The sequence below is a fragment of the Prionailurus viverrinus genome, chromosome E2, assembly GCF_022837055.1.
Source record: "Prionailurus viverrinus isolate Anna chromosome E2, UM_Priviv_1.0, whole genome shotgun sequence".
NCBI classification, from domain to species: domain Eukaryota; kingdom Metazoa; phylum Chordata; class Mammalia; order Carnivora; family Felidae; genus Prionailurus; species Prionailurus viverrinus.
In genome coordinates this window covers 5,814,854-5,840,274 of record NC_062575.1, presented here as the reverse complement: position 1 = coordinate 5,840,274, position 25,421 = coordinate 5,814,854, and the positions used below count along the sequence as shown (strand labels likewise).

General features: G+C 49.2%; 1 protein-coding gene across 4 annotated transcripts in view; it reads left to right on the top strand.

Annotated features, from left to right (window-relative positions):
* The window catches only part of CDH13 (cadherin 13), a 1,034,896-nt gene that overhangs the window by 976,161 nt on the left and 33,314 nt on the right, over positions 1-25,421 (top strand). For all 4 annotated transcript variants that reach the window (XM_047836387.1, XM_047836388.1, XM_047836389.1 and 1 more), the window contains one exon: positions 24,457-24,599. In XM_047836387.1, the coding sequence (XP_047692343.1) occupies positions 24,457-24,599 (143 nt within the window). The remainder of the gene's footprint in view (positions 1-24,456; positions 24,600-25,421) is intronic.

Below are 25,421 nucleotides of genomic sequence, written 5' to 3'. Positions count from 1 at the left end.
CCTACCCTTCAGAAGTCACTCCCAATACTGATGCCCCATGTGATGGCTTTCAGAGCAGATAGCACCCTCTGAAGTTGTTGCATGGTCTGTTTATATGTTGCTTATGATTCTAGAACATAAGCTCTGTCATATATGCAGCATACAGAAGAATGCTTGACACATAGTAGCCATATAATGAAAGAATGGAGAGATGGAGGGAGGGAGGGAGGGATGAATGGAAGGAAAGAAGGAAGGAGAGATGAAAGAATGGAGAGATGAAGGGAGGGAGGGATGAATGAAAGGAAGGAAGGAAGGAAGGAAGGAAGGAAGGAAGGAAAGAAGGAAGGAAAGACCCATGGATACATGGATACATGGATGTATGGATGGATACACGGATAAATAGATGGATTCATGGATGGATGCATGGATGGAAAGATACATGGATGGATGGATGGATGGATGGATGGATGGATGGATGGATGGATGGAAAGATACATGGATGGACGGATGGATGCATGGATGAATGGATGGATGCATGGATGGATGGATACATGGAAGAAAGAAAGAAAGAAAGAAAGAAAGAAAGAAAGAAAGAAAGAAAGAAATAATACATGGATAGAAAGGTGGGTGGATGGATACTTGGATAGATGGATGGATGAATGGGTAGAAGAACGGATTGGTAGATGAAATTGGACAAACTCAAATTGGCCACGGGAGGTTCCTTCCTAGTTCAAGACTCCCGTGACTATATTAGAGCCCACCTCCTATAATCCTCCTGAAGGGGTCCAGGGACCTCTCCTACAGACATGATGTCTTTACCTTCCCCTCCCCTATCAACCTGAGCAGTGCCAGCCTCCCCAGAGGAACAAGATGAATGATGAACAGCGATCAGCAGGGACAGGAGCCACTGGTGGAAAACAGGCTATGTTGTAAACAGGGCAATTCAGAGAGGGGGCCTGGCTGGGAGGTGCTGTCCTGGAATGCATAGGCATACCCCTCTGTACCTCCCATCCCTCTTCCCAGCTCTAGTAGGAATCATCCTACCCCTGGGACTCCTTTCTGCATGCCCTTACTCCCTGAACAAGTGTGACTTAGCCCTAAGCCACAGACACTGGGGATATACAGTCATTAAGACATAAAAGGCCTCTATCATTTGGGCTCACCCAGTCTAAATGAAAAGGTAGCTGTGTGAGCATTTGCAGTATCAGAGCTATAATGGTGTGTGCCATTCAAGGTACAAAACAAGACAGTGTGACAAGGACAGAGAAGCACATCTGTGTCTGCCCGTAAGCGGCACAGTAGGAAGGCATGGCCAAGCTGAGACTTGAAGGTATGTTCAGGCCCAGCACATAGCATAGGCAAGGGCCCAGAGGCTAGATGTGTTCCATAAACCCATGGACAGGACCGTGAAAGGACTTGTCTAATGTGCTATAGAATTTGAGCCTTGATCTGTAGACAGTGGGGACCCCTGAAGGGCTGAACCCAGAAGGATGTTACGTTAGAGCTGAATTTTTTATAAGAAGCCCATTCCAACTGGAGGAAAAGAAAGAAGAGGCTGGGACTAGCACAGCAGCTTAGAGAATTCAAAGACGCACAGCAGAGTCAAAAAACAAGAAGATAGAATCCAAGCGATTCGCGGATACACTAGACATGGAGGGTGAAAGGGAAGATTCCTGTCTGTCCCCCAGTTAGGAAGAAGGCTCCTGACCTTCTTGCTGGTTTCCCTTTGATCTACAGTCCCCACTGTCTACAGATCAAGACTCCAGTTCTACGGCAGAGTAGACAAGACCTTTCACGGTCCTGTCTCCTGGTTTATTGGCCAGATCTAGCCTCCAGGCCTTTGCCTATGCTATGTGCCGGGCCTGAACATCTGTCCCCTGGCCTAACTTTTGGTCACCCTTTGTCTGACTGCCTGGGTCTTATGGCTGCTTGAAGGAAATGGCCGGAGCCTCAGGCTGCATTGAAGCCCAAATTCCTGTCCCCAGACCAACTGCCTCAAAACCCCACAGCAGGTGTTAAAATCACAGAGGCTTAGGCCCCACATGGGACCTACCAAATCAAGAACTCCAGCATCAGGGCGTGGGAATCTGTGCCTTTGAACTCCACAGTGATTCTGGGGCCAGTGCTAGGGAGCACACAGTGTGGGAAACACGAATTCAGTGTTTTTCACTAATATTCGAGGGAGGGGAGTGTTGGGAACCAAGTCATGTGTCTGTCTCCACCCCCCACCCCCCTCCCAGGCTGGCACAGTGCCTCCACAGACCAGGTGGGGCTCAGCACACGGCTCACCATCCCACTCGCCCTTGTGCTGGGTACTTGCCCACCTTTTCACACGTGAGTGCAAGATTGTCACAGGGGACAGCATTGTAACATGTCCTGGGCACAGCCTGGCTGGCGATGTGTGAAATCTAGACCAAGAAGTCGACCCAGAGTGTTCTAAAGCAAAGGCAGTAGTTTCCCTGCCCAGCATCGTCAGGAAATGAAATGTCTACAAAACAACAAAGCAGTGGGCCAGACAGTCAACTTTGGGAACAGCTTTAACGACTAATTTCTAATGAGAGTTTCAAAACACTAATTTTCCAGAGCAGAAAATCAAGTTGTGCTCATTTATAACCCGTCGCCTGCAATGAATCGGAGGATATTTCTTTCCGTGTTGTCAGTTAACTTTCTGAGCCTGTCAGAATACAAAGTAGGGTGGCTGGCCCATAAATCAGCTCTTTGGGAGCTGATAAATGGTTATTGTACAAATCCTGCATTTGCATGGGATCTGGGGCCATAAATCTACTTCTCATGATCTTACTTGAAAAAAAAGAATTATCCCCCTGAAGTCAGAGTGAGCAATTTATACAGGCGTTCTCCCCCAGCTGTTTATTTTTCTCACCTTTAATGGCTGCCTTCCTACTTTCTGCTCTTACGCTACACTGTAAACTGTCGCATGTCATGTAGGAAAAAAAAAAAAAACTGCTGGGACTTTGGTTTGAATCTGCCCACCAGGAATAATTTTATAACTTTCCACTCATCCATGAATAACGATCACCCTGGTAAAGGCTGTCATAATTTACTAGCGTTGGAAGGGACCTTAGAGAACATTTAACACTCCTTTCCTTTTGTAGATAGGGTAGCTGAGGCCCAGAAGTGAGAGTAATGGCACAGGCCAAGTCTGGGACAGGACCAGAGTCCTGTTTGGGCTGGGGGGAGGCAAGGACCCTCACAGCGTGTGGAAACACCTGCCACCCTCATGTAAGAGTCAGTGAACATTCATTCAAAGACCTTGGCTGGGTTGATAGGAAAGGCCCCGCCAAGAGCAAAGAGCTTGCTCGCTCGTTCATTCAGTATGCTTTCCGTCATTCATTCCTTCATTCATTAACCTTGGCTCGTTCTGCTCCCATCTCTACAACGATGAATGAAGACCCCTTAGAGGTGACTCAGAGAGTCCACACATGCCTAGCAGGCAGAAATGAAAGACCACCCAAAGGTCTCTGTCATGTTTTTGCACTCTGCAATTCTACTGAGTTCTACTGCTCTGGACTATTCTGAAGACCACCATGGGAAGGGTGTTTGGCTTTGGTTTGTTTTGGCTTTGCTCTAATAACCTTGAAAACACGGTGAACTCACTTCCTTGAAGGTATTTTCCTTCTAACAGCTTTTTTTTTTTTTTTAATTTTTTTTTTCAACATTTATTTATTTTTGGGACAGAGAGAGACAGAGCATGAACGGGGGAGGGTCAGAGAGAGAGGGAGACACAGAATCGGAAACAGGCTCCAGGCTCTGAGCCATCAGCCCAGAGCCTGACGCGGGGCTCGAACTCACGGGCCGCGAGATCGTGACCTGGCTGAAGTCGGACGCTTAACCGACTGCGCCACCCAGGCGCCCCTCTAACAGCTTTTTTGAGACATAATTGATATCCCGCACAATCCACCCATTTAAACTATACAATTCAGTGGTTTTTAGTGGATTCACAGAGTTGTATGACTGCCACCACCATCAGTTTTATGACATTTTCTCCCCCAACCCCCTGGAAAGAAACCCCACTCTACTTAGCCACAGCCTTAGCGCCCCCATCCCCTGCCATAAGTAACCACTCACAGACTTTGTCTCTGGATTTGCCTCGTGTGGACTCTACATAGACCCTTAGGTCCTTGGATCCTTAGTAACAAGACAGTGGACGTTGCTAAGTGTCTCGAGAAAAGACGCATGTATCATTCTTTTCTTTTTCCTCAACCATGTGGAAACTTTCAAATGTACAGAAATGTTGAGAGAATTTTCCAGCAAACTCCTGTGCACTCATCACCTGGACTCGAACATTTTATTCTACCTGCTTTTCCACAAACCACCTCATCTACCCCATGGATCACTGCCTCAGTGGGTTCTCAAGGGAGCAACTTGCACTCTTCCCAAATCAAAAGGAAAAAATACTCAATTTTGCAAAATAAAATGTCAACGTAGGGGATTTTCAAAGCCAAGACTGTTAGTCAGTTGACGTTAGGGGTTCTGAAACACAAAACTGTGTTCAAATGGTGAAGGAGGCTTGAAAGAGCTATCCAAGAAAGCGTGTGTTCTACACACGAGGACAGAGGACTGACCGGGTGTGGGAATGACGAGTCCCTTGAAGGGACCCGCTGACATCCTAGCTCAACTGTCCAAGCAGAGAGAGCCAGGGAGAGAAACGAGTGGTCTTGGGGGATGGCGACCTCCTCCTGTCTCTGCTCATTTGCCCATTGTTGAGGGTTTCAAAGATTTAAGGGTCACCCTTGATTCATGCATTTCCCGGGAAGAACCGGATGCCTGCAGGAAGGTGCTTTCCTTTGTCTTTTGTGCAGCGAATACTTCATTGAAACGTGGCTGTCTCCAGAGCCACGGCCCCTCCCAGGAGTAGGACCCCAGCACGCAACATCATGTGCTCAGATGCTGTGGGCGGTGGTCTGGGAGGGCAGGAGCCAGCGTGGTGCGACAGTAGAGAAATCCAGACACTCTCCCTCCAGAACCCATCCTTGACCTTGGGGTTTAAGCCCTTGGTGCACACAAGGGACCTGGGTCGACGTGGCCCCACAAGCCTGCGTGCGAGAGTGGTGATGGGACTCTAGGAGGGTTGGATGACACTGGCTGTGTAAGTGTGTGTGTGCACGTGTGTGTGTTGTGAGGACACATTTAATTTGAGTCCCTGTGAAGCAAGGAGGAAAGGTCTTGGCCAGCGGCTCAATAGCTCCTGCCAATATGTGCAAAGTAATTCTTTTAAATGAGTGAACTAGCCTTGATATACTATAAACTTGATAAACTGTATAAAGGCGCTGTTGAAACGGGAATTCAAAACGCTCATCTTAGTAATTTACTCATCAGTCACCGTGTTTACCAAATGCCAGAGGACCCCTGGGGAGAAGAGAACACAAATTAAAATAAGACGCGTCTCCTGGCCCTCAGAGAACTCTGTCCGGCAGGGGGGAAACACACAATTATGACATGTATATACAATTATGACATTGTGTATACATTTGTATATTAGATTGGACAGTATGAATTGTTGCTGTTTGACAGGTTTTGACCATGAAAACGGTCAACCTAATATTTATATAGTGGTATGTTAGTAACAAAATACCATAGACCAGGAGTTCAACGATGGAAATTTACTTCTCACAGCTCTGGAAGCTGGAAGGCCATGATCAAGGTCTGGCCAATTCCGTTTCTGGTGAGAGCGCTTTTCCTGGCTTGCGTATGGCCCTCTTCTCACCGTGTCCTCACACGGCCTTTCCTCCAGGTGCACAAGCGGAGAGAAGGAGATTGCTCCCCCCCCCCCCCCCCCCCCCCCCCCCCCCCCCGGTCTCTTGTTATCAGGACACTAGTCCTATCAGAACAAAGCCCCACCCTGGTGACATCATTTAACTTTTGTTACTTCCTTCGAGGCCTCATCTCCAAGCACAGCCACGCTGGGTGGTTGGGGCTTGAACAGAAGCGTTGGGGCGCCTGGGTGGCTCAGTCGGTTAAGCATCCGACTTCAGCTCAGGTCATGATCTCGCGGTTCGTGGGTTCAAGCCCTGCGTCGGGGTCTGTGCTGACAGCTCAGAGTCTGGAGCCTGCTTCGGATTCTGTCTCCCTCGCTCTCTGCACTCTCTCTCTCTCTTTCTCTAAATACATACATACATACATACATACATAAATAAAATGTGAAGGTGAGAGGCAAAAAACATTCAATCCATGGGGCGCCTGGGTGGCGCAGTCGGTTAAGCGTCCGACTTCAGCCAGGTCACGATCTCGCGGTCCGCGAGTTCGAGCCCCGCGTCAGGCTCTGGGCTGATGGCTCGGAGCCTGGAGCCTGTTTCCGATTCTGTGTCTCCCTCTCTCTCTGCCCCTCCCCCGTTCATGCTCTGTCTCTCTCTGTCCCAAAAATAAATAAACGTTGAAAAAAAAAATTAAAAAAAAAACATTCAATCCATAACAAGTACCTAATGAACACCTTATGTTTGTGTGTATCCCCCATATACAGGGTATGTGCCATATATAATGCGTGTTTATTTTTGGACATACCTATACACACCCACGCTACGGCAGCAAGGTTGCACAGAGGACAGAAACACTGACTTTGCCAGGACGGAAATGGAGACGTGCAGCTGTAAAGGAAGACATGTTTATATTACTAGTTTTTTATTGGAGAAAAAAAAAAAAAAACAACCTTGTTGTAAAAGGACTACAGGTAGAAATTTTAGAAATTCTGATAATCAAAAATAGAAACGCTACAAATCCCACTAGCCAGACATGGACCCAACTACTCTTTTATTTTTTTTTTTAAGTTGTATTTATTTATAATGAGAGGGTCGAGCGGGGGAGGGGCAGAGAGACAGAATCCTAAGCAGGCTCTTCAGAGCCTGATACGGGGCTCAATCTCACGAACTGCAAGATCTTGACCTGAGCCAAAGTCAAGAGTTGGCCGTTTCACCGACTGAGCCACTAGGCACCCCAGACACAACCACTCTTAAGGCCGAGGTCAGCCAGCGAGGCATCCCATTTAAGAATGTAGATGTTCGGCCTGGAGGCCTCCAGCACTTACCAGCTGTGTGACCTGCAGCAGGTTACTTAGCCTCTCTGTGCCTCGGGGTCCTCACCTGTACGGTGGGTCAGTAACACCAACATCATGAGGCTATTGTCAGAGTTAAAGGAGCTAAACCCTGTAAAACGCTCAGGACGTTTCTGGCACAAGTAAGTGCTCAGTAAATAGCAACCTCTGTTTTACCGTCAGTCTCTTCATCACTGGTATGATTCTGAACACAGATGCCACCGACAACATTCCCTTCCGGGGTGTTTTTTTCAGCCGGGTTGGCAGACGGGCTTGGGATTACGCACCACATCCTGGAATAAGAAGGGCTCGTGTCCCCCATATTTGCCTGGGGTCTTCTCGGTTGCACGCGTGTTCCCATGCAGTAGAGAGATGGGGTTTTTCGCTGTTGTCTCCACATGCCTAGTCATCTCGCCGTGCACATCATGGCCATCGTCGTTTTCATTTTCTGCATACCGTTTCATTTTCTGGGCCACTAATCACTTTCAGCAGTTTCTTGGTATTCTTTAAACTTCTTCTATAACAAACCGTGATGGAAGAAACATTCTTGTAGCTAAACGTTTCTGACAAATAAGTCTGAGTAATGCTTTATTCTGAGGCCCTTTTTCAGACCCTTTCATGCTGTGAATCTGCTTAGTCAAGGTTCTGAGAAGTTCTGCAGAGGAGGGATAGCTTTGACTTTATTAGATGAGATGTATTCTCATCTTTATAAAATTGCTCCCTTTAGCTCTTTCTTTGGGCTAAGTTATTTTTAAAGTGTTTTTGTTTATTTTGAGAAAGAGAGAGAGAGTGCTAAAGGGGCAGAGAGAGAGGGAGAGAGAGAGAATCACAAGCAGGCTCTGCACCATCAGCACAGAGCCCGACATGGGGCTCGAACTTATGAACCAAGAGATCATGACTTGGGCCGAAATCGAGAGTGGGACACTTACCCGACTGAGACACCCAGGCGCCCCTGGGCTAAGTTGTTTTTTAAAAGGTTTATTCTGGATCAAAGAATATGTCCAGTTTTATGGGCTTTCATTTATCGCCTTCTAGAATGTTGTTTTAGGAACTAACAAACTTGGAAGACACCTCCACCTACTGGGCTAAACCAAGACTTCATTTTAATCACAATTACATGAAAAGTTCACAACGCTGAAAGCATACATACGTGCAGGTCTTATTAAAATGCAAACAGTCAAGACCAGTGCAAAGAATTACCTGGTTCTTTTTGAGTCTTCTGGGAACCACTTTAGAGGAGGTCGATTCATCTAGAAAATATAAATGTTCCTCTTTCTAGATTTCAGACAGGAAAACACGTAAAATGCGTAAAAATCTCGTATATGGACTATCTCAGGGGATCGTAATTGATGTAAATCCTGCATGAGAAGTAGTGGTCAGGAGATGCCTACTGTAAATACTGCCTTTCACATAAAACACCAGGGCTCACAGTGAATGTTCTGTGTGGCCTGACTTCTCTTCTTAGATTTCACCTCAACTCAACCCTACGGCTTACTTATTTATCCAGTAAATACTCGCTCAAAGTCCACCGTTGGCTGGGCTGTAACTGGGCCCTGAGGACAGCAGCGAGAGGACTTTGTCCTCTTGAGAGCTTACGTGCCAGTGGGGAGACAGGTGATGTCCCTTCTCTTGATGGATGACCACATCATCAGAACACTTGCAGAGAGAGCGGTATGTGCCAACCGGAAATCGCACAGCACGGTGGGATGCGGAGGAGTGTCAGATGGTAAATGCCTTTGGGGAAGCATCAGGAGAGCAGGGAACTTCCTGCCTTGTTCACTGCAGGCCCCCCAGGCCCTAACAGAGCATGGGGCACAAAGCACGTGTTCAAAACATGCGTACGTGGGCGCCTGGGGGGGCTCAGTCGGGTAAGCTTCCAGCTCCTGGTTTCGGCTCCGGTCATGATCTCATGGCTCGTGAGACCGAGCCCCGCGTCGGGCTCCACGCCGGGCATGGAACCTGCTTAAGATTCTCTCTCCCTCTCACTCCCGGTCTCTCTGCCCCTCTCCTGCTTGCGCTTGCTCTCTCAAAATAAAAATTATATATATGGAGCGAATGTATGAAATCAAACCCCAGGGCTGAGAATATGTGGTTCCAAGGGCTCCGTGTGGGACATAACCTGCCAGAGTAGCCCACAGAATCACTTGTTTGGGGAATGGCCCCCCTCGACTAGGAGCCGTGTCCAGGAGATTGGACTGGGTTCCCAGGGGATGTCCCTCCCTATGAAGCCCGGACTCTTCGGGTTCCCGCGAACCCCGGGGCCCTCACCTAACCTGGCCTTCAGAAGGAGCAGCGTCTGCGGGTCGCTTGCTGCTTGGGCTTCGCCAGGGGGAGAGGGCCCATCACCTGAGCCGGGCACGGCTGCCCGTCGGAACCCCCTCCGCGGCAGCTCACCGGTCTGTGTTCACTGACCTTCAAGTTATCACGCGAGGCTCAGCCACCCATCTCACTGCAGTCCCTGCGGCAGCTGGCCTCATTTATCGACTTCTCGAAAACACCGATCCCTCCGCTTAGCTTGGTCTGAGCTGAGCTCAAAGACTCGGGCGCGGGAGCAAAGGCCGTGGCATGTGAATGAATCACCCAATAAAAATAAGTTCCGAGAGCAAACGCAGTGGGCTTGATTAACTGTCACACGCAGGTCTTCCGACATCCCCGAGGCTCTCCCCCTGAGCGTGGTTGTTGCTTCGAGACAACTCGAAGCATCCGGAGTTTGCCCATCCGGAGAAACTGCGCCCCTGGCCCAGATGCCCCGATGCCATCGGCTTCAGGGCACCAAAGCTGACCTTGAGCTGCAGGCTGAACAGCCCTGAGAGCTGAGCGGCGAGGCCGCCGGTCCCCCGATCTGGGCCGCGCGCTGTCCGTCCCAAACTCTGGAACACCCTATTTACTTGATCTTATTTGGCTTTTGTAAGAAAGTATTCTTAAAGTCTGGTAATCAGCTGACCAAATGAGAAAGATGGGTGATGGCCTCAGGAGTCAGAGGATGTCGGGAGAAGAGAATCCACACGCATGTGGGGCGAGGAGGAAAGCCAAGCCTGTGTCCTGGAAATCAGAGAAAGGGAGGCTGCTTTTCTTGAAATGGGGTGACCCCGTGTCTCCCAGAGTGAGTGTGCAGCAAGGCCAGGCCCCCAGACATGGCTCTCTGCCCCTTCCTTGCGGGTATGATGGCGGCACTCGGGGAGACCCGTTAAAGTGACAGTGCTGCCTCCAGTCACCAGCCCGGGGCCCTAGGCCCGGGCCCACCTTCCACCCAGGCCCAGTAGATGGGCTATCAGGACAAGGGCTGGTCCAGGGGCACCAGGGCCCCTCAACCTCCATGGGTGCATGAGGGTAAGCCCTGGGCAACAGGCTGCATGGCTCTGGGGGTGCATGGCAGCTGGGCCCTTGTCAGAGCTAGACTGAAACTCTTTTTTTTTTTTTTAACATTTTTTATTTACTTTTGAGACAGAGCATGAGTGGGGGAGGGTCAGAGAGAGAGGGGGAGACACAGAATCCAAAACAGGCTCCAGGCTCTGCACTGTCAGCACAGAGCCCGACGCGGGGCTCGAAATCACGACCGTGAGATCATGACCTGAACCAAAGTCGGACGCTTAACCAACTGAGCCACCCAGGCGCCCCTAGACTGAAACTCTTAAATAATTAGACGGATGCCACGTGGACCCTCTGTATTTAGGCCCTAGTAGTGTTAAGGATGGGTTGGTGGGCACATCCCTCTCACACAGCCTAAACGTCACCTGATGGGGTGTTAAGGTGAGAACCTCCTTTTAATAAGCCTGAGTGAGAGAGCAGAAGCCTGTCACCATATTAGAAATGCACAAAGACAAGGCACTGACGGGGGGCAAAGGGGAGGCTGGGATAAAGAACCAGGCCTTAGGGTTTAACTATTTACAAACCTGTGAAGGTTCTCCAGGAAGAAATGGCAGGTTCTCTGGAGGTGGATTTAGCAGGTGTTTTTTTTGGGTTTTTTTTTTTTACTCCTGAGAATAATTTCTGTCATGTGGTGAGACAAGGTCCTGACCATCCCAGCTGGGGGCACGTGGGCAGACATCAGCACGGGGCTCAGAGCCCCCAGATTCCTGCCCCCACCACACCTTTGTCCAGCTCACGTGCTCCGAATCACAAGTCCTTGAAGAACAGGGACCACCCACAACCCTTATCTAAAGAAGCTGGGTAAGGGGGAAGCTGGGTGGCTCCGTCGGTTGAGCGTCTGACTCTTGGTTTTGGCTCAGGTCATGATCCCAGGGTCATGGGATCGAGCTCCGCATCGGGCTTGGAGCTTAAGATTCTCTCTTTCTCTTCCTCTGCCCCTCTTCTCTGCTCCCTTGCTCTCTCTCTCTAAAATAAAATAAAAATTTTAAAAATAAAAATAAATAAGCCCGGGAACAGAAGAGGGCCACTGCCAACGAATTGATTTAAAGTGGGGACCAGGGTCAACTGACGAATGGATAAAGAAGATGTGGTTTATATATACAATGGAATACTACTTGGCAATGAGGAAGAATGAAATCTGGTCATTTGTAGCAATGTGGACGGAACTGGAGAGTGTGATGCTAAGTGAAATAAGTCATACAGAGAAAGACGGATACCATATGCTTTCACTCTTATGTGGATCCTGAGAAACTCAACAGAAGACCAGGGGGGAGGGGGAGGGGGGAAAATTTACAGAGAGGGAAGTAGGCAAACCATAAGAGACTTTAAAGTACTGAAAACAAACTGAGGGTTGATGAGGAGGTGGGGGGGGGGAGTGGGTGATGGTCATTGAAGAGGGCACCTATTGGGATGAGCCCTGGGTGTTGTATGGAAACCAATTTGACAATAAATTTCATCCAAAAAAATTTAAAAAATAATAATAAAGTAGAGACAGGAAAGCCTGGGTGGCTCCATTGGTCGAGACTTCGGCTCAGGTCATGATCTCGCGGTTCACGAGTTCGAGCCCTGCGTTGAGCTCTGTGCTGACAGCTTAGAGCCTGGAGCCTGCTTCAGATTCTGTGTGTGTGTGTGTGTGTCTCTCTCTTTCTCTATCTGCCCCTCCGCCACTCTCTGTCTCTCTCTGTCTCTCAAAAATAAACATTAAAAAAAAATTTTAAGTGACGACCAAAATCCATTGCAAAACTAAAAAAAAAAAAATTCAATTAAGATCCTATTTGGGGAAAGAATTGGTGCAAATAAGTTTGTTTCTACGTTCGTTTTCACTGCCGTCAACTATTCTCGGTGTGAACATTGCTGAACCGTCGCTCTGCCTTTAAAGTAACTTTTCTAACAACATCCCATGACAGTACACGCCACACTCCACATTCAGCTTGTGTGGTGCATTTATGAAGGGGGGGGGGTCCTTCCAAGCCATTCAAGGGCTCCATTCCGCAAGGCCCCTATAAACTGAATCTCCTTTCTCTTCTTCTGTTGACCGGCTTCTCTCTCTACTTCACCTTTCTTTGCTTATCCTGGGTTTATTGGGGTCCCTACACAGTCCAACATGGGTTGATGCCTCCTCGTGGCCCCTGCCTCTTTTGTGAGATGACCATGTGTCCCCCGTGCGGGACTCATGTAGTGTTTGGATGTTTCCGGTCACTGACACTGACGTGCTAAGTCTGCTGACCGCAGTTAAGCCGGGTGGGATGTTACAGACAGTGACAGACGTGGCCAGGAGTCCCCTCATGACGCTGCCCTTGGGACCCTCAGATGATGAACAACCCGCACAAGCCTTGTGTACATTTGCACTCTCGGACCCAGGGACCCAGACAGATCATCACTGTAATGAGCAAAGAAGTGTAAATATCCTTACACCAAGGAAAGGTTACATCCTACCAGCTTGCACCGAGCTCTCAAGTCATTCTGTTCATTTCTGAGCGCGGTTTCTAGTGCTTGGGAAAAGCCCCCTGACATGGACGCACAGAGGTGGGAAATTTAACGTGGCCCTGACCATGCATGTAGAAGGAGCCAGGCTTGATCGTTAGTGATGAAATTCATGACAGTGATCACGATAAATTAATAATGGAAGCCATCTTGTGGCTGCATTTTTAAAGCATCCATTTAATATTTTTACCAACATTGGAGATGGTAACTCGTGTTTTCATCTAGAGTTGACCAGAGGGTCCTTGGGTTTCAGAAATCCTGAGTTTCTGAGGTCCCAGTTTGTTAAATGAAGGCACATATTTAGTTACCACATCAGGGTCCCACGTCCCTGTCTTTTCCAACATTGTTAAATCCCTGGCTTCCCAGGTTGACTCTGGTTTGCTCTATTGCTCTGTATTTCCCTGCCGTCAGTTTGGCTTGAGGCAGTAACGCAAGGCGCCTTGAAAACGTCCATAAGCAGCCAGCAGCGGTCGGAGGACTTCGTGCCTTTTTTCAGCAATGGGGATGAAGCCCCAACTAGAAAGAGCCCGGTCACAGCAACGTCCTGTCGCAGGCCCTAAAGGTCCCATCACAGCCGCTGTAAATTACAGCGAAGGATCAGTGGCCTCAGACCAGAGCACGACCTTTGCTGGGAGAAACTAAGCGGACAGACCTGTCTCTCCCAGAACAGGTGGTGAGGGCATATCAGAGACGAAGGACGTGATGACCAGCAAGCTGCTAGCTCCCGGAAGGCGGGGGGGGGGGGGGGGGGGGAGGGGGGGGGAGGGGGGCGTCACAACCGAGGAGCAGGTCGGGAATGGGCAGGAAAGGGGTCCCCTGAAGGCGCACGCCCGACTGGTGAGCAATCACTCAGTAGTGCTTTGTTCGCGGCAGCCGGCCCCTCTCTCCCCAACTAGTGAAAGCAGAAAGTGCCTGAGTGTGCATGTTGATTAGAGTACATCACGGACAGACTTCAGCTCCTGCAGATCTCCCCGTCACAGCTGAGACGTTTGTCCCCGCGGCGGGTCTTACTTTAACTTAGCAGTTGTCAGTATGAGCCTCCCAGTCAAAGAACAGTTTAAGCCCATACTAGTTGCGAATTTCTAGTGATGAATGTATTAAAGTCACCCACAGGTGCTCTATTATGGTAATAAGCCTTTCTTGAATGTGTATGATTCTTTTTATAAACAGGATTTTAATTTCTAATGGGGCACCTGGGTGGCACAGTCGGTTAAGCGTCCGACTTCAGCCAGGTCACGATCTCGCGGTCCGTGAGTTCGAGCCCCGCGTCGGGCTCTGGGCTGATGGCTCAGAGCCTGGAGCCTGTTTCCGATTCTGTGTCTCTCTCTCTCTCTCTGCCCCTCCCCGTTCATGCTCTGTCTCTCTCTGTCCCAAAAATAAATAAACGTTGGAAAAAAAAAATTAAAAAAAAAAAAAAAACAGGATTTTAAGAAAGGGTTATGTCAGTTTAATAGTGTGTGTGTGTGTGTGTGTGTGTGTGTGTGTGTGTGTGTGTGTGTTTGGGATTTTTCTTAGGAAATGCTACCATCCTGGAGTTGCAAGCTCACGGAGCTCCGAGCCCCCCCTCCCCCCCCCCCCACCTATCCCACTGGAGGGAAAGCCCAACCACAGGACACAGCCCGGGGCACAGCTCTGCATTTGATCATGATTCACAGAACGGTGGCTCTCAAGCTTTGGTGAGCCAGAACCAGCTGGAGGGCTTGGTAAAAATGAGAAGGCCCTCTCATACCCAACAAGCCCAGTAACTCTGATATATGCCAAGATTGGAGAGCCAATGGCATAGGAAATTCCCTACCCCCCATGGGCTACTTCCAAGGCCAGCAAAACATAGCGACTGTGTTCAGGAGACAGAGAGACCTGCACTGGAGCCACCATTCTGCCATTTAAAAGCCACACGAGGGGCCACCTGGCTGGTGGAGGGCTACCTGGCTGGCTCAGTGAGTAGAGCTTGTGACTCTTGATCTCGAGGTGGTGAGTTTGGACCCCATGGTGGGCATGGAGGCTACTTAAAAAGAAAGAATGAATGAATGAATAATTTTTCAAAAGAGCCTCATGATATGAGCGAGCTGCTGGCCCACTCTGAGCCTTTGTTTCCTCATCCATAAAATGGGGGTGATAATATCTACCTCCCAGGTCGATGGGCAGTGAATGACGTTCAATCATGTGCATACATCCTGTGGCATCACCTTGTTGATCAACGAATGCGGACTCCCCATTCCACATACAACAGAAAAGAAACACTGAAGATAGAAAACCCTCATAGCACACAACGCAACGTGTTATGTGAATACTGCCTTCGCCACCCTCCTCACAAGTGTAACGAAATAGCCATTTGTGCAGTTACTAAGCAAGATCCTCTCCGCCCGCTGGAGTAGAAGTTCCAGAAAAGCAGGGAATCCACCGCTGCGGACTCGAAACCAAGCTTGGTGCCTGGTACTTGAGGCACTCGGTAAATATTTACTCAGAATGAGTGAGTGAGCAGTGGGGTCACATTAGAAACGTGCATGTGTGCGCGTGTATATGTCTACATAGGCTGGAAGCCTCCGGACCAAAATTTGAATGGTGCTTGTTTCTGAAGGTAGACCAGGGTGGTTTGCACGGTAGTCTTTTTTGCTCGTCTGTATTGCCTGAATTTTCTGCAGTGAACACACGAGACCTAGTCAGTGTGTCCTTAGGTGAACATGAGAGGGGTGGAGCCACCTATCAACACACGTTCCTTTGTGACGTCCAGCTTCCTTCTATATATATACATGGCCCCTAGAATTAAAGCGGTAGGAGAACTAGAAAGTACATGATTTCTGAAATCGAGTCGAATCTCTTTTGATCTGTCAGTTTCCCTGTTCTGAGCACGCACCGTGCAGAAAAGAGTCAACACACAGCAAGCCTGAGTCCGTGGCCTCCAGAAAGGTCTGCTTACTGGGTTGGCTCCCCGCTGGTGCTTGAAAACTTGGATTTCTGGAGGGTTCTCGCCACCCTCAGTGGCAGGAGTGGCTCCCCTGTGCCTGAAGTGTCTGTGTAAACAAATATGGCTTATGCTGAGCAATTGCTGTCCTTCTGGAACCCAGCGATTTCGCTGCATGCCAGGCAGAGGATGCCTGCAGGACCGGCACTGCCCCCCTCCACCAGGAAAACCCTGGACACCGGGTCCCTACCAAGCATCCCTGGGGGACAGCACCTCACATGTGCTGTCACACCTCGTTGCTGGGGAATTGAGCGTGTTCTGCGTGACTACCAGGAGAGGGCGCTGGAAGCTGGCACCGAAGGGGTGTCTGGAACAGCATTTAGGGGGGAGTTTGGCTGTCATGAGAGAGAGATGGTCTAGCAACCTTCTCTAGAGAGAGGTCTGTCCATGGGGAAGGGACGGACAGGCACCTCAGGACAAAATTCCTTTAAAACTCTTGGTCACCCAGGACATGGGGCAGTCAAAGGATGTTGAGGAAGGCTTGTACTATGATTCATTCATTCATTCATTCATTCAACCTACACCATGGGTGCCAAGCAGTCTTCTAGGTACTAGACACAGAGAGTTGGATAAGATTGATACAGTCACTACCCCCAAGGAGCTTACACGATATGCTGGGAAGCCAGCCAGGTAAGGACACAGACTTCAGATAGAGCACTTACAGCGGTCTCTCCGGGCACAGAGAGGTCTCAGTGTTTGGGCTGAACCCTCAGCGGTGGTGAGACATGCATGAGGACATCTAAAGCGGCTACATTCCATGAGGCAAATGGAAAATCTTGAGGCTAGAATGAATTTGGTGTTTTCAAGGAACTAAAGGAAGCCCATATGCCTCCAAACGGCGGGAGGGCAAGGAAATCATTTGGAAATGAGTGTGGGGAGGTAGGGCCTTGGATGTTATGGCCAGGCGTTTGGGTTTTATTCTATGCCCCATGGGAAGTCATTGGAGCATCCTGAGCAAAGACTCACACGATGTGATGTAAAACTGAAAACGGTCACCCTGGTTGCTCTTTGGAGAACGGATTGTACTAAGGAGAATAGAAGCCAAGAGGTACAGTGCTGTGGTCCAAGCAAACAATGATCCCTAGGGTCTTACCTCTTACTTCCTGTGACAGCCCAGAGATAACAGACTCACACCAAACCCACTTTGGTCCACTGCAGGGGCAGAAGGTGACCTCCTTGGGTATGGCTGTGCCTTGCCTATTGTCATGGTAGGGGTCGCAATGTCTGGAGAGAACTAACCAAGGCTTGCCCTCGTTCCACCTAAAGATGGCAGCCTCCAAGAGAACATGATGGTCCGAACTGGAATCTGGTAGAGCCCCATGCAGGATGGCCACGAGATTCCGCCAGGAACTCTAGGATACTGGGGAAGGGGGGGGGGGGCGTCCAGGGAAGGCTTGAGAGGTGCCCAGAGCTCCTACCCTGTTCCCAGCTGTTACTGGGCCGTGGACGCCCAATGCCCCATGCCAGGCTGGGCAAGCTCTAGCCCTGTCTTCCTTGCCCAGGCCACCCAGTGGGCGACTCCTCTTGTCCACATCTGCCAGTTGTGGCATTCTCCCCTTCCTTGTAAAAGTTCTTCCTGTTACTGAGACTGGTGTCTTTGGCTCTGCCCCTGGGCTCTCCACAAGCCCTGAACTGTGATGGGCTTTGGCTGCCTAACTCAACCAGGATTGTCAGATTGGCTGGCCCTTTAGTCTGCTCTGTGTATTTTGGTCGGGAGATTGGAAATACGGCCTTTCCTTTGCAATGACAGCCAGAGCTACGTGAAGCATTTCAAAGCCACGCACTTCCTTCAGCTGGGAATTCTATTACTTTCTAGTTCTATTTTTAAGGAAAGGCGTTGATTTGAATCACCCGAGCAGGTATTTCATCTGACACAGGGGGCCCGTTGGGCTGGAGTTAAGTGGGGGGCTGAAGGTATGCCTCCTGCTTCCTTCCTTCCCCGTGGTTTTACAGGCTCTTTGCCTCCTTCAGGACGAATATTCCATCGGTAGGAATATAAAATGCCTCTGTGTTCTTCACTTCCTAGCTTTCCTTTTCTAGGCCCTCCCGTCCTTGCCGGCCCCTCTTTGAGAGTGAACTACAGTGAGACTCATGTGTAGGTCTAAAAAAACCCACCCTCCCTACGATACATGATACCAGCCAGGATATTTCTGACGGGTCCCCATGAGTGTTTGCTCTGGGCAAGTGCTTCTCTATCGTATATGTACAAAGCCCTGGGGGATCCTGGACTGACTTCCTCTGACACCAGCCCCAACCCAAGTCTCCTTCCCCAAGTGATCCGTGCTACCTGTCTGTAAATAGACACCCAGACCTCTCTGTATACTTTCACCTATATTCTAATATGCCCGAGGGTCCAATAAATACATCAGAAAGATACCCAGCTTATTTTTTGCCAAATGGATAACGAGTCAACCGAGTCTATTGAATGATCTAGCTTTTCCAAACAATCTAACACGCCATCTATAGCCAATAGCAAATTTTCAAACGTATATATGGCTATGCGTACATATATGTATATATAAAATGTCTGTCTAGATAGATTGATCTCGATTTAGCAATTATAGATGGTAGATATATATTATAGTCGATATCTGTGTCCACATCTGTATCTGTTTGTCAACCTGTCTACATAACTGGCCCACTTCTGGTGCTCTACTATATGGCATTGGTCCTCTTGGGTATTCCTGTACTAATAGTATATTGCTTTGTAACATTTTTAAGTCTAACACAAAAGGAAGGCCATGATAACCCGTGTGGTTTTGGTGTCCATGCTGAACAAATGTAGATCCCTCGTGTCACAGAAAGAACCCAAGAAGCTTACGGAAGAGACTTGCCGAAGCTTCTGAGTCTCTCCCTCCTCCCCATTGCTACCAGGGCCCCATGAGGGTCTGAGCCGGGCAGCCCGAGCTCTGGAAATCCTTTTCAGGAAATACCGGGCCCTGGCCTCTGGCCTGGCAGTTTCCTTCCCGCTCCGCTGGGGCCCAGCTGGCAGTAAGCCTGCTTCCCAGGAGAGGTGCAGGGCCCAAGCATGGTCAGACGTGCCCCACCCCACGTCCCCACACGGTCTGATCCTCCTAATTATCCTGCCCCATGTTGGCCGAGGCCGACACCCAGAAAAGGCTAAATCTCCGCAAGCACTCGAGCAGCTCCTGAGAAGCTACATTACAGACTGAAATGAGTCCCGTTTTTAATTTGATTTTTCTTCCCCTGTAACAAGCAAAGTTCACATTACAGATAAATTGCCCGGAAATTCCAATTTAATAAGCCGTATGCATTTTTCAGGCCTAAAAGCACGGAAAACATCTTGCACGCGGGTGTTTTTATACCAAAAGGTTTATTAAAAAGACAGCTTTGAAAATGTCAGAAATTTACATAGAGCGTCTGGCGAATTGGTCAGAAGGGCTGATCTGACAAAAGGGCCCATCACCCAGGAAGTGGAAAAGTGGCTTGGCTGCTGGTCTCGAGCTGCTCACCCCTGTGGGGTGGAAAGCTCTAGGGTTGGGGAAAATCACACCTACCCTCAGGCTCTGGCACGCAGCTGTCGGCTTGCATTGTGCGGGCACAGGGTAACACGATGTTGGGCTCAGTCAGTGGGGTGGCCCCTGTCCTCTGTCCATGGCTGGGATTCTGAGTAGAAACAGCAAGCTGGCATCGTGGAGACCCGGGACAAGGGCATGCCTCCCCAAGGTCTCCGATGGGAAGAGACGCCAAACAAAATAAATAATAGAGGGAGACAAAATTAAAGGCCATGTGACAACACAAGAAAACAGCGGCAGCAATAGATACCTGATTGCTTTTTTAAGGAAGAAAAATCGTGAGTAGCTATCATGTAAAACGCTCAGGCCCTTGCTTTCTCTGGGAGGGTGACGGGGTCAGGCTGACTGCACCGGGGCCAGCTTCCAAGTTGACGTCTGTAAAGCTTTCCACTGAATAGAACTGCTCCTTATCTAAGAGAAGAAGCAGAAATGTCCATCATCCTGTGAAACTTGCAGCATCAGGAGACCAAGACCACAACTGAGCGAGAAACAAAGAATATTGTTTCTTTGCCAACATGAAAAGCCTAGATAATTTAATTCATTTTTATTTACCTTCTAAACTCTGATTTGAGTCATCAGGGAATAAAATATGGTCCATTTAAATTTTTCATTATCTCAAATATTGAACTATCTGAAATCACTCCTCCATCCACCGTGAACTTGTTACCTGCTGGGAACACTTCTTGCCACTTCTTGGCTGTGCTGCTTTGGGCAAGTTGCTAAGCCTCTCTGAACCTTGGTGAGCTCGTCCGTAAAACAGGGATGATGCCAACTTCATCTGGTTGCTGGGAACCCCAAAACTGAGCCTGGTGCTGACTCTGACGACCTGGGCACAGGGCCGGGCACAGTCAGTATGTGCTAGTATGGCACTTGAACTTCATCCTGATGTCTTGAAGTGGACTTTGATGAAAGTAGCCGACCTGCAAGGGCCCCTATTATCTCCAACAGGCTTTTTACTCTATGGTTGTGCCCAGCAAAGACCTAGAAGAGGAAGTGGCTAATTCTTACTGGGGAGCTCTTACAGAATGACCAAAAAGGGACATTTCAGCCTGGTCTTTGAAGACAAGTAGAAGTTTGCAGGTGGAGATATAAATCAATGTCGAAAAGAGCGACAGATGTTTTTATGTTATCTTTTTATAGTTAATTATTTTAGGGGACAACACAAGCAGGGGAGGGGCAGAGAGAGAGAGGGAGACACAGAATCGGAAGCAGGCTCCAGGGTCTGAACCGTCAGCACAGAGCCCCACGCGGGGCTCGAACTCACAAACCTCGAGATCATGACCTGAGCCGAAGTCAGATGTTCAACTATAATAAAAATATAATAAAAATTCTACTTAAGGTTTTTAAAAAACACACAAGCAGGACCGACTGGGTGGCTCAGTCGGTTGAGCGTCCGACTTCGGCTCAGGTCATGATCTCGCGGTTCGTGGGTTCAAGCCCCGTATCGGGCTCTGTGCTGATGGCTCGGAGCCTGGAGCTGCTTCGGATTCTGTGTCTCCCTCTCTCTCTGCCCCTCTCCTGCTCGCACTCTCTATCTCTCAAAAATAAACATTAAAAATAAAATTAAGTGAAGTGCATAGTAGATTTTAAATGATAGGAGTTCTGCGAGAACTAAAACATCTACAGGCTGGAGTTTAGTAGAAAAAAAAGTAAGACCATGAAAAGATCTATAGCATCCAGCATCTCATCAGTTTCCCCATCTGTGAAATGGGAATAATAATATTATCAGCCTCTCAGGGTTGATGTGAGGCTGAAAGAGTAGGTACAGGGCAGTCCTAGAAAAGTGCCTGGTGCATAGTAAACACTCAGTTTATCATGATTAAGTGGGCACTGCACCCCTGAGGTTGTTCTAGAAAGACCAGACCTGATGCCTTGTAGGAAGCATTAGCAAGGCCCACCCCTGGTGTTGCTCAGCAGTCCAGGGTCTGGCTCATCTACTTTTGCAAAATAAAAATGTGATTTGATTTGACTGGCACACACAGAGGTGCTCAGTTCTGTTCACGGGACCCCAAATTCACGAGGGACTGTAGTAAACCAGAGTCCTTCTCTCTGAACTAAAGTGAGATGCTATGTTGGAGGGTCTGTCAGTGCCCAACGGAAGCCCGGGGACGTCCAGGGGCTGGTGCTGAGGCTGCAACAGAGCCTGGGAGCAAGTGGAAGGGTCTCCCTAGCTGGTGGTCACGCTGGGACCACGTGTGCGGTGCTGCGTGTCTCCTGGAGGCTGTTCCAGTGGTTTCTCATTCCTCAGCTCCCTTCTCGAGGCCCCAGGCTGAGCACCCCTCCTCTCCGTGACCACAGCCTCCCTCGGATAGCAGTCACATTGCCCGGTCCCCGAGATGGCCTCCAAGTCAGGAATGGCAGCTCCCCTTCTCCTTGGCCACACACGTGTGACAGCTCCTTGAGTCTCGCCTTCTCATGAAGAAGCGACCCACTACTCTTGGAGTCATCCTTGCTCTGTCCTTGGAGATAACTCGTTCTTAGACCTCGGCAATTATCTTTTGACCACGCTTTAGCAAGTTAGCTGGGAAACAGCTTAGAGTGGGGGTTCAGAGCCGGGGCTCTGGGTCCGCGTTCCGACTCTATGACCTCGGTAGGTGTGTGCTCTGTTCTTCAGTGTCCTCGTCTATAAGTGGGGATATCATACCCACTGTCTTAGTTTCCTATCGTCACCATAACAAATGATCGTAACAAATTGCTGTAACAAATCACCACAAAATTGGTGGGGCTAGAAATTGATTCTTCCCCAGTTCTGGAGTCCAAAACACCCGTAGCCGGCCTCACTGGGCCAAAATCAAGCTGGGCCACATTCCCTCTGAAAACACCAGGGAAGGCTCCTTTGCAACACTCCAGTCCCTGCGTCCACGGTCATGGGGGCTTTAGCTCTCTTCTCTGTGTCTCACATCTCTCTCTGCTTCCCTCCTAAAAGGACACCTGTGGTTGCAGATAGTCCCAGTGATCCAAAATCACCTCCCCACCTCCAGATCCTCCACTTTATTATCCCTGCAAGGTTTTTGCCACATAAGGTAACATTCACAGGTCCCCAGGATTAAGATGCGATGTCTTTTCCACTCTGAAGACGAAGACGGCAATTTGCCCCAAACTCTTAATGGTTCAATCAGGTTTTAAACATTCTCAGAACCAAAGCCGACAGTATAGGGCAGAGATGATCGACTTCAGGCACCTTTGCCTGACTGATGACCTATCAGTTTTCATGTCTCTTCAGGGGCATATATTCCAAAGATTGGTGGGAAATGGCAGGAAAACACAAGCATCTCTCTGGCTTGGGTATCAGAGTGATGGGAGAAATTGCCATGTGTCACTGGGATAGTCCCCCTTTACCCAAGCCCCTTGGTTCAAAGAAATCAGAGTCCTGTTCAGTTAGAATCTCCCTGGTAGGTGGGATTTTCGTTTCTTACCTAATGCGCATTTGGTTTGAACTTCTTAGAATGAGAATGGGTTACTTTTACAAAACCCTCAAAAAATACTAACATTTTTTAATTCTTTGAAGGTTTCCCATTATCCAGAATCCAAACCCCTTACAACAGTGGTTCAGGGTCTTTATAATCTATCTAAACTCATTTCCTTTCAGTGTCCCCTGAAGAAGGTATGTTCGGACCACAACCATCCACCTTCTGACACCTAAACACTCATTCACTCAGCAGCTGTCTATTGAGTGTTGTGTATGTGCTGAGCAATGTTTTCAGAGCTGTTGTCATGACAGCAGACAGATGTCCTTGCTTTTGTGGAGCTTATGCTCTAGTTGTGGTAGGGTCCCCTCCTTATGGGGAGGGAAAAAAAAAAAACTCAAGGCAACCTGGCTACACGCGCACATGACAATATCCTTCACGACATTGTAACATGAGACCACTTAATCAGACTGCATGTTTGTGCGTTACCATATATGAGAGATAAAGAAATAGAAAATGTATAAAAAATACAGGATGTGGTATCTGGGGCTCAGTTCTTTGGGTACGAACCCAACTGAGCCGTGCCGGCACGAATAAAGTTGCTTCCTGGAAAGAAAAGCCTCAGTGTCACGACTCTCTGTGCAAGGATCCTGCTACATAGTGAATCTCTCTGTTTCATGTGTTAATTCATTTTCTTCTCTCTTCCTGACCTGTCTGCCCTCTCAATCTCTGACAGCACCCCACCCTTTCCTCCGGCCTTGGTTCAGATGCTACATCTTCTGTGAGGTCCCCAGGGTTACCCTCCATTAGAGGTAATGGCTGTTGCCTCCAGGCGTCCATGGGTCCTACCTGTATCTCCACGGTAGGGATTCTCCCACCGGCTCTGCACAGGGACACACCCAGGGTATAAAAGAAACACAACCGGACTTGGATGGCCGTGAACTCTGCCTCTGTGAGAAGCCGGCAGATACGAGCTCTCTCCTCACAGGCTTGTCGTGAGGCACAAAGGTGGTGCACGCACCAAATATTCAGCACAGAGTTGGTCAGCCGTCACTTTCTAAATGAACAACTCTAACTGTAATGATGTTTTGGGGGTCGTATTAAGAATTTCCCAGGAGCACCTGGGTGGCTCAGTTGGTTAAGCGTCCGACTTCGGCTCAGGTCATGATCTCGCGGTTCGCGGGTTTGAGCCCCCCATCAGGCTCTGCTGACAGCTCAGAGCCTGGAGTCTGCTTCAGATTCTGTGTCTCCCTCTCTCTCTGCCCCTCCCCCACTCATGCTCTGTCTCTCTCTGTCTCAGAAATAAATAAACATTAAAAAATTAAAAAAAAAAAAAACACACAAAACAAGAATTACCTGGCATCTGCGGTGCCTGGGTGGCTCAGTCGGTTAAGCCACGGACACTTGATTTCGGCTCAAGTCATGATCCCATGTGTTTGTGAGATCCAAGCCCCTGGGCTGGGCTCTATGCTGACAGTGCAGAGCCTGCTTGGGATTCTCTTTCCCTCTCCCTCTGCACCACCCCCCACCCCTGCTTGCGTGTGCTCTCTCTCTCTCTCTCTCTCTCTCTCTCTCTCTCGGGCACCTAGTGTGAGAGCTTGTACCCGGTACTCGGTGAACATTTCTTGAATCCGTGCTGAGTGTAATATGATGTTGTTTGGGATTTTCTTCCAGGTATTCTGTTTACAAGGACCCAGCCGGCTGGCTGAATATCAACCCCATCAATGGGACCGTTGACACCACGGCAGTGCTGGACCGTGAGTCGCCATTCGTCCACAACAGCGTGTATGCTGCCCTCTTCCTGGCAATCGACAGTGGTGAGTAATTTTTAAAGGGCCACCAAGTGTATACGTCTCAGCGGTAAGTGTATTTTCACGTGTTACATTTCCTCTCATAACACCTGGAGGTGTTCTTGGGAAGAATACAAATGTGGGGGGGGGAGGGGGCAGGGAAAGCAAACGCATAAACACACAGTGAGTCAGTTATATGCCGGGCTCTCCAGTCTTTGTCCAGTTAGAGGTCAGAGTGGTGAGCTCACTGTGCTTCGTCCGGGGTAGGCGCCAGGGCCAGGAAGGCACGTTGACGTCCTTTGTCTTGGCATCATGCTGTCCCAGAGGGCCTCGCCAAACCTGGCGACTGAATTGCCCCCGCAGCTTTTATCCTGTTATCACAGGAGACCATGGAAAGACATCAGGTGCACTCAGCGAGGAGCTTCATAATCGCAGAACAATTGCTGTTCATTCAGAAGCTAATAATGCAACATCCAGGTGCCAAACTCCCTTCTGGATGCTGGGGATACAGCAGCAAACACACAAAACCCACTCTCCTTGTGCCGGTGATACGCTCACAGAGAAAGGAAGAAAACTGAGTAAAATACGTAGTACACTTTGGGGGCTGGGGGGATGAGAACGTACTATTTATGTATGAAACAAGGAAACGCAGAAAAGATTGTGGATGACAGGGTCCTGAAGTTCTCAAGAGGCAGCCCTCGGGGGCCCCCCTGGAGCAGTGACATTGGAGTAGAAACATGAAGACAGTGGGGAAGGGAGCCCTGAAGTTCTCTAAGGGAGGAGCCAGAGGGCCAAGAGGGTTGGACCAGAGAGAGTGGGCGGGACGGGAAGGGGGTCGCCCTACACCAC